We start from the raw sequence: 9,405 nt of genomic DNA, 5'->3' as shown, positions 1-9,405 counted from the left end.
CACAAAGGGAATCACAGCGATGCCTCCATCCTTCATTTTGCCAGGATCAACAGCCCCAACCCAAATCCAGCACCTTTTTCTGCACCAAAACTCCGCTTGGCTTGGACGGAGAGCTGTCCAAACCTCCCAGGGCTGTCCCTGGAGCACTGGCCACACAAATACAAACTCTGGCTTCCCCAGGCAGGGGTGGCAATGTCACCCAAGAGCAGCTCGGTGGAAGTGTGGCACAGGCACCCAGCAACGCAGCCCAGCATAATTAAGCAGCATTCTTATTCACGTCATCTCCTGGCTTTGGCATGGCTTTTATTACAGTCATTACAAAGACAGATATTACTTTTGGATTGACTCACTTGATGGGTTGATCAGCATTTTATTGTAGCCTCCAGTTATAGCACTTTTTATGGCAGCCAGAAGAACTTAACCATTAGCACACTATTAGGAGGAACACTGGCAACTGATTAAGTTGCTGAAGGTCAAAGACATTTTTCTTAATTGCTCCACATGTGCTCCCTCCTCCTCCCCCTGCAACGGAGCTGGAGGGAGTTTATTCCCTTTTAACAACAAAGTCACAGAGCAGCACCTCAGATTCGCCTTCTAATCCCCGGGAGAGGCTCATTCCCCACCCCAGATCTTCTCTGAACTGTCACGGTCTCGGTCTCGCTGCTGAAATGAAGGCGTGGAGATTTTCAGAGATGGAAACTAAAAAAGCCATCAGGGTGACTCTTTGGGCACCACATCCTGCAGATAACGGGGAAATGGGGTCAGGATGAAAAGAGGGGGGACGCCAGGGGGACATCCCTGTCTTTGGAGGGAGATGGGAGAGGATTCTCCAGCCTCCGTGGGCTCTCATAACTCCTCGTTGGATTTTCCAACCACTGTGGGTTCTTACAATTCTCAGTTGGATTTTCCAGCCTTTGTGGGGGCTCTCAAAATTCCTTGTTGGATTTTCCAACCACTGTGGGTTCTTACAATTCCCAGTTGGATTTTCCAGCCTCTGTGGGGGTCTCACAGCTCCCAGTTGGATTTTCCAGCCTCTGTGGGCTCTCTGAGTTGTAGCTGCTGCCAGAACAACCCCACTGCAGGCAAAAAGAGATCCCAGAGTTTGGGAAAGTCTCTTGGATCAGCCTTGTCATTCTCTCCCTTGGAATGCAGCACCTGAGGTGTTTTCCCACTAATTCACAGGGAAAGATGCTCAGCAAGGTGTTCATGCCCTGTTTTTCAGGCTGTGCTCCAGAGGCACCACAAGAGTGACAATTCCCAGCATGAGCTGAGCCAGTGGCACCTCCCTCCCTGTCCCCAACACAGGGGACAGAGGTTTTGTCCTTGCAGGATCCAGGATGTGCTTACCTGGAGCTCATTCATTACCCAGCACAGCTAATTAATGCAATTATAAACGATGTGATTCCTTAATCCCACTGGGACCATCGACATTTTCTCCTCCAGCTCCTCCCCTCTTCCTGCCCACCCGAGTTGAGAAGCCAAAACCACCAAAAGCCATTTCTGTGGCCAATTCCACCCGCAGAATCTCTGCGGTCTGTCAGTCTCAGCCCCAGGGTTGGCTGCTCGTGGGGCTTCATCTTTCGGCTTCATCCTATTTTATCTCAACACTTCTCCCAAGCAGAGCCAGTCCAACAAATACTAAAAGGGAAAAAAGTCCCATCAGAAAAATATTGCCCAATTTGACGAGGACAGAAGCGTCCCACGGTGCAGAAGGGAATTTGCTGCCTGTGGGCCATTTAAGAAGTGCTTTTTTTAAGGAACTCTGGGAAAATGGGAGAGCCATGAATGGCAGGAGATGTCCATTTTGATGGGAATTGTCAATAGGAAAAAAGGCGGATCTTATTAAGGATGCCCCATCACGAATACTCAGAACTGCCTTTGGAAGTTGCCTGATTTCCTGGATTTTCCACTCAAATGAAGCTTTATTATTCTGCCCTTTCCTGTTACTTGTGAGAATTTATAAAACACTCCTCCTTCAGCCTCCTTCAGCTGATCTTTATCAGCGAATTCAACAACCTCAAGAATAAGCACAGTCCTCTCTTATCCCTTTTCACCCTAATTAAGATGCTCTTAAGAATCTTCTTCCCTTGGGTGATACCTAATTAGGGCTCGTAATTAAAGCTGTGCCCGAAGGCTTTGCTCAGAGGTTGGCATCAGCCCAGGCCCCTCCACGGGGTTCAGGTTGTCCCTCAGCCCTTGGTGGCACTGAGGGGCTTTGTAGGACATCCCAGCAAGGAGCTCTGCTGAGGTTTTGGGATCAGGGCACTTGGCAGCATTTCCTTCTCTGGTTCTCAGCGGTCCAAAGTTTCCCCGCTTGAATGTGGGGAAAACTCCCTGGAACGTTTCCCATTATTCCTATGCCAAAATTTCCTCTGTTAATTCATCTTAGGGCCCCAAAAACCTCTCAACCCCCCCCCCCCCCCCCCCAATGATTAGCTCAGGTTTTCCCTCTTTCCCAGACACTGTGGCAGAGCTGGAGAGCTCTTCTATGGTCCCACCTCCTGAAATGTGGCACTCCCCTGGTGCCAGGACCCTCTGAGCATCCCAAACAGGGATATTTTCCCTCTGAGACCAAGGTTGTAGTTCCTTTGGGACTTCACGGAGACAGATCAGAAGCTGGGCCTGGCTCAGTGGACATTGCAGAGGGTGGGGAAATCTTTCCTGGGAAATGCACGGAGCCGTCATTTTCCTCATTCACACCACTGAAATCAGCCCCAGCGGGACACCATGGAAATGAACCCAAACAGGTGAAATTCCAGGCCTGTTCTGGGGTTAGGGTGAGCAGAAGAGGGGAGAATTTCACCTTGGATATTGCACATATTACACAGGGACTTTGCAGTGTTTCAAGGTACCTTTTTCCCCCTTGTACCTGTAATTCCAGGTCCTTTTTATCGTTACCTTTGCCATTAAAGTCACAGAAACATTTCAAGGACTCTCGGTTTCACACCAAGCTCTGGGGTGGAGGCTGGGCCATGGGAGATGCAGCTCAGCCAGGAAAATCAGGGAATAGGAAAGGATGGGGCCCCTCCTGACTCTTTGGCATCGTCACATCATCCTTTTGAACTGCACTTAAAATTATTATTAATAATAATAATAAAAAAACCACGGAGCCATTCCCAGATCTAAAGCTCTGTCCCTGCCCTGCTGACCCCACAGCCAAAGGGATGGGGAAGGACTGGACTCAACCCCAGACAAACCCCACCAGGAACCCTCAGCACAAGGATCCAAACTGGTCCCACACCCACAACAACCTGGGGATGATTTCCCATCCCTGCTCCCAGGGAAATCCGGGAAGGAAGAAGGTGTTGGCATTAAGGAATGTTTAAATCAGGCAGATGGGTTCACTTTGAACTGAAATGTGCCCAGGACCATTCCCAGCCTCTCCATTCCCACTCCTTTTCCCATTTCTTTTGGCCACCTGGATTCCTTTCACTTCACCCACCGCCACCCAGCCACCAAATAAGGAAGGAAAGTGTCACTGACTGTTGTCATTATTTATTACAAATTATATCTTGACAATTACTGCCTAAAAAAATCAATAGATTTAAATAAATATACAGATTTCAGGATGCTACATATGGCAGGTGTGCAGTAATTCCCTTAGGGATGGGACATTGCACACATGAAGAGATTGACAGAGTACTTTACAGCAGGAATTTTATTTTAAATTACTCACATTAAACCATGTGCAAAGTTTCCTCTGGAACAAATCCTTTCAGGATTTTCTCCTTTTTTTTTTTTTAGTTTTTTAGAATGACTCCAACCTTCAGAAGGTCAAATATAAAACCAGATTCTCTGCAGCTTTGGGGACCAAATGATTAATCTGCTGTTTCATTCATGATACAATCAGCTGGTCTCATTTTATCCCACTCCGGGGCTTAAAGCAAAATCAAGGAATTATTTTTCTTGTCCATCAGCACGACGCTTGCAACAGCCACAGATTTTGGTCCACCAGCAACTTCAAGCAGCCTTTCCAAAGCTCCTGTGTACTCCTGGCTGGGCAGCAGAGGGACACAGCAGTGGCTCCAGGGCATTCTTTGCCTGTCCTGCCCGGTGACAGCCACGGCTCCCTGCAGAGCTCAGTCTGCCCAGGAATAAAAGTGCATTTGTGCCACAGCTCCGGAGCCCTGAGCCTCAGTTTGCCTGCAACGTTGGTTCTCCAGGCCCTGGGCTCAGTGTTTTTCCCCAAATTTTTCCTTCCCTCCCCCCAGGCCAGAAGATCTGGGTTTAAACCTGAGCCTAAGCTCAGACAGGGCTGTGCTCTCTTACAGAATCACAGAGGGTTTGGGTTGGAAGGGACCTTAAAATCATCCAGTTCCACCCGCTCTTCCTGCCAGTCCTTCACTCCACATCACTCTGACCTGGCTGCCCCTCACCTGAGGCCTTCCCCACCCAGGTTCCCCTCCCATGGTGACCGGCTACCCAGGACTGGGCACTTATTGTCCAGAGCCCGACTCAGGCTGACCTAAGCCAAGCAGCAAGCCAGGCTTTGGGTGCCCCCTCCCCACCACCCAAACCCCCTGTCCTGAGCTTTTCCCTCCAGGCAGAGCTGGGAGAAAGTTGGGATAATCAAGAGCTGGGAGTCCTCACTCAGGGTATGTCCAGGGAGATGAGATGGGGTCCTGACCCACACCAGGGCTCTGCTCACCCTGCCCTGGCTATGGGGGCTGCGGCTCCTGCACAAACCCAGCCCCACAACAGCCTGTCCACCCCAGCCCTGTGCCCGCTTTGGTGCCAGCTCTGGAGTAACTGATCCTTCACCTCAGCCGCAGCCAGGACCCCAGTGAAAATTCACCCCAGTGGCTTCTCAGCCAGTGAGTGGCACTGACTGCTCAGCTGGCTCCAGAGGATGATGATAGAAACTTTTAATACAAACTGGGAGCTGTTTCACCACGGGAGTCTCGTCCACAGGCACTGACCGACAAGAGGAAATAGTGCAAAGGTGGGCTGGGGCTGGGGGCAGCTCATCCCTGACTGCAGCGAGCAGCCAAACCCCTCTGAATGGGGCCAGGCTGGGCCCAGGCTCAGACTCAGCCCAGGCCACTGACAGGGGCTCGGTGCTGCCTCGTCCAGCACTGCCCAGACCCCCTGGTTGTGATTCACCCACTGAGCGTGGGCTGAGCCTCTGCCGAGGGCTCCAGGGCAGAGTCCAGCTGGTGCTGCTCCAGCACGACCCTTGCCTGATCCAAAAAGGCGCAATTCAGCTCCAGGACACTTCTCGGACTGCATGGAGACAGTTTTCCCTTTACAGCAGTCCCTTGAGTGCTGGTTCATGCAGCAGGAACACGGAGACTTCCACTTCCTTCCCCTCCACTCACGGCCTTCCCTTCAGCTCTAACAACCGACAGCGGAGCTGGTGGCACCCACAGGACTCCAAATTCTTCTGGTGAGCTTGGTGTGCACCTGTCTCTTATCTCTTCTTCTTCCAGATGTTTTTCTCCCAAGGCAGCGCCGGTGGCTGGGTGTCCTTCCGGGAGCGCTGCTGGTGCTTGCCGGAGCGCGGGCTGGACACCCTGAGGTCCCTGGGAACAAAAGGGACACCGGGGTCACTCTCCAGCCCATCTGCCCCCTCCTCAATACCCCATATTGTGGCATTTATCTGCCCCTCACCATGATTTGCTGGGAGGCAGGAGATGGGGAAGGAAGAGCAGGACTTTCTAGCCACAATGAAGCTCCATCAAGCCCGACAAGGCGGCAGGGGATTCAAGGATGACCCAAAGTGCTGCTCCCCCAGATCTGCCCCTCAGAAAGCATTCCCATTGCCTCCGATTGAACTGCCACCAGTTCATTCATTTGCCACCTCCCCTTAGCTCAGTTACACTCCTGGAGTTGTTTCTCCCCACAATTCCACAGTTCCCTGATGTGGGGTTAGAAAAGTTCTGTCCTTTGGTCCAAAGGTGCTGCCCAATAAATCAACTTCCTACATGGTGCCATCCCCCTTCTGCACACCACCCATCTGCCTGTCCCACATCAGGAACTCCCCTCTCCAACCAAGAATTCCGTTCGATGTGACATCCCTCTGCTTTGGGAAGGGCACAAGCAGCTCTGGCTCCCTCAGCTGGAGCCTTCAGTGCCGCAGAGAGCAGAAACAGCCAAGTGTCCCCATTTAAAGGGGGCAGGAGGTCAGATCCAGGAGGTAACTGCAGCCTGGGGCCACAACCACACATTTTCAAGTGCTCATGAGGGACGTTCAGAGTGGGTTTAGGTGCCCTGCTCACCTGAGAGCTCTCAGCAGCCCAGGATGGGGAGGCCTCGTGGCACCGCTCTGCACAGACCTCACAGGTGCTCCAGAGCTCACGGGGAGCTTCAGACTCTGGAGGTACCTAAAGAGCAAGAGGAGAAGCCTGAGCCACCACAGCCAGGCTGCGGGGAGCACAGGGGGAGCCCTGCCCCGGTGACAGACAGCTGAATGCACGGCTTTGAAGGGTTAATTGCAGCTATTTGGGAGCAATTCACGGCTCGGTCTGAGTGCTGCTCCCTTCTGCCAGAGCTGCTCTATTCACAGGAATATTTAATGATCGGGATTGTAGCTATTGCCTGGCTATGGGATTAATGACAGATATCCACAGCGGCTTTGCTCCCACCTCCCCTCAGCAGCGCTGCTGAAGATGAACTGAGACCCCCCATGCACCATGAACAGAGGTGGCCACAGAGGACGTTTGACTGCTGAGTCCCAGCTCAGAGCAGGCCTGCTCCGCTCCCCTCTGAGCCATGAAGGGGACACTGCTGTCCCAAAGCTCCACACCGTCACTTGTCCCCATTCCCAGGGTGCTGCCAGCTCTCCCTTCTGAGCAGGGGACATCGGTGTCCCAAAAATCCACACCCCTGCTTGTCCCCGTTCCCGGGGTGCTGGCAGCTCCACCTTCCCACCAGCACACCCGGTGCTTCCCCAGCCTCCTGGCGGCAGCAGCAGCAGGGATGGAGGTGACATTGCTGCCTGTCAGCTGCTAAAGGGACCACTGTACACCCAAACCACCCGGTGACACTGCCAGGGCTCTCGGGAGGGGAGGAAAAAGCCACCAGACAAGTCCCAGCTGTTGGCACAGAGCCGTCCCCAGGGAGGCGGTGCAGACACCGCAGCTCCTGAGCACTGCCTGTCCCTCATCCCCCCCGGGGACATCCCCAGCGCTTACCCTGGCTTCCCCTGGCAGAAGGTGGCACAGATGCTGTCCCTGGAGTGCGAGCACTCGCACCTGCCCGCGGCCCTCCTGCGCCGCCTTGGCGGGCTGCCCAAGCCGTAGGGAGCGGTGTGCCTGGGAAAAACAAAGGAATTCAGCTTTGCCACCAACCTTTCATTGGCCAGCGGGTTTATAACAGGGTCCTGGGAGGCAGCCAAGCCAGTGCCAGGATAATAAAAGACTCATCTATAGACATAAGGTGAAAAGGTCACTGATAGGTCCGAGCCTTTAAACTCCAGCTCCTCTCCCCCATACTCTTTTCCCCCATCCCTCCCTCCCGGGAGATTGCCACTCTGTGCTGGCTGGGAACGGGAGTTTTCTCTCCTTGCAGCAGCCCAGGTGCCCGTGCAAGGGCTGCCACATGGGCTGGGCGAGCTGGCAGCTCAGACGGGTGGCACAGCTCCTGAGGAGCACGGCCAGCCCAGGCCGGCAGCCCCGTTCCCCAGCACGGCTGAGGGGTCAGGGCTCTCCCTTCCCCGAAGGTTTAACGCACAGGACACTGCACAGCCCCAGCTGTCTCGGGGCCAGAGCAGGTTCTCGTGCTCCCACAGCCTGCTCCCAAAGCTGCGAGCGCATTCCCGCTCCATCTCTGATGGCAATCTCCTCTCCCAGAGGCTCCGGGATTGGCAGGGACTGCAACTATTCCCCGAGCAAGCAGCGAGTTGTAAATGCATGTCAGCGAGCACGATTATAACCACACCTGAGCGTGTGTGTTGTGCTCCAGTGCGATGGCCATTGGTCTGAAAGCGCTAGGAAAGCTGCTGGAGCATTCCTGAGGGCAGGACTTGGCAGCCGAGGGCCCGCAGTGCCAGCCCAGCGCTGCCTCCTTAACAATACTGGCAGGCAGCAGCCAGGGTTACAGTTTGTGAGCGGGGTAAGGAACTTTCTGACTTGCAGCCACAACATCTCGGTGTTGCTCTGGGCTCGCAGAGGTACAAACCTCAGGAAAAGCCAAGCCCGGGAGGAAGCACCGCCCTGATCGCTGAGGGTTGGACAAACACCTGAGCAGCAGCAGCAGCAGCACAGCTTGTCCCTTTCCAGGCTGAACGTGCGCCCCGGAGCAGGTGCTGCCAGAGCCTCGCAGCGCTGGGACCCTTTCCCACCCCCTCCAGCAGAAGGTACAGCCGCTGCCCATCACCGGAGCCGCCCCGAGCGCTGCGCTCCTGCTCACCCAGGTGTGTTGACCCAGATGATGTCCAGGTGACAGAAGTAGATGCATTCCTTATCCAGCCAGCTGTTGCACGAACATCGCTTGGTCCTCGGCGGCGCGGCCAGGTGAGACTCGGGCTGGAGATGGCCCAGACCTGCAGCACAAGGAGGGAGGAATGAGCGGCCCGTCCGTGTGTCCCCTCTGAGGATCGCGGCGATGTCCCCGTGCCTGCGGCTCGGCCGGAGCGCGATGGGGCTGCGCTTTCTCAGGGACCGGGGGCTCCCCGGAGCGAGGGACCCGCACCGCTCCCGCAGCCCCCGCGCACACCCCGGGCACCTCCGGGCACCCCCGGCCCCGCTCCCCGCGCCGAGGGCTGCAGGAGGTCCCCCCTCCCGTGCGGGCACCCGCGGGGCTCCGAGCCCCCCTCCAGCCCGGGGCTCACCGGCTTCCAGCAGGGCGCAGAGGGCGAGCGCCAGCAGCACGGTGGGGTGGCTGCCCATGACCGCGGCTCTGCGCTGGCGGCTTTGGGGCTTCTCCGGGGCTTTTCCTCCTTTCGCTGCCGTCCCGGCTCTTCCAGCAGAGCCGCCGCGCTGCGTCTGGAGCCGGCGGGCGCCCGGCAGGTGCTTTATAGCCCCGGCCCGGCGCGTCACCGCTCCGCCCCCGGGGAACGCCGGGCTCGCGTGGGGCGGGCGCGGACCCCCCGCTCCTCCCCGGGACACGCTGGGCTCCTCGGGTTCCTCTGGCGGAGGGGATGGGGAGCTCCGGGGAGAAAGTGCCGCGGAGTGGGAAAAGTCTCTGGGGCCGGGATGCGGCGTGGGTGGAGCGTGTGCGGAGTGTGCCCGAGGGGTCCTGAGCGGGGCCGGGCTGCGGGTGAAGGCAGCGAGCAGAGGGGAGTTTGCGGGCAGTGTCCCCCTGCGAGCCCTCCCGGCCCCCCGCACCTCCCCCGGCCCCGGGGATGCTTTAACCTGCACAAACTGGGCAGAATTCAAGATCAAAGTCAAGTTTTCACTTGAAATGTCTTCATTTGACTGACTTTATTTTAATAAAAACGTAAATTGATAAACTCGCTTGAAATTG

The 9,405-nt window shown here is 55.7% G+C and overlaps 1 protein-coding gene across 1 annotated transcript; it reads right to left on the bottom strand.

Annotated features, from left to right (window-relative positions):
- Positions 1–3,479: 3,479 nt before the first annotated feature.
- On the bottom strand, positions 3,480–8,935 carry EDN2 (endothelin 2). Its single transcript, XM_048327345.1, has 5 exons — positions 8,771–8,935; positions 8,350–8,482; positions 7,134–7,253; positions 6,219–6,323; positions 3,480–5,522 (listed from the first exon to the last, which is right to left on the bottom strand). Exons 1-5 carry the CDS (start codon positions 8,826–8,828, stop codon positions 5,411–5,413), a joined length of 528 nt encoding a protein of 175 aa, XP_048183302.1. The 5' UTR covers positions 8,829–8,935; the 3' UTR covers positions 3,480–5,410.
- Between the last annotated feature and the right edge of the window lie 470 nt (positions 8,936–9,405).

The sequence above is a fragment of the Corvus hawaiiensis genome, chromosome 23, assembly GCF_020740725.1.
Source record: "Corvus hawaiiensis isolate bCorHaw1 chromosome 23, bCorHaw1.pri.cur, whole genome shotgun sequence".
NCBI lineage: Eukaryota > Metazoa > Chordata > Aves > Passeriformes > Corvidae > Corvus > Corvus hawaiiensis.
Note: the sequence above shows the minus strand (reverse complement) of the source record. Positions and strands in the feature narration are given on the sequence as shown.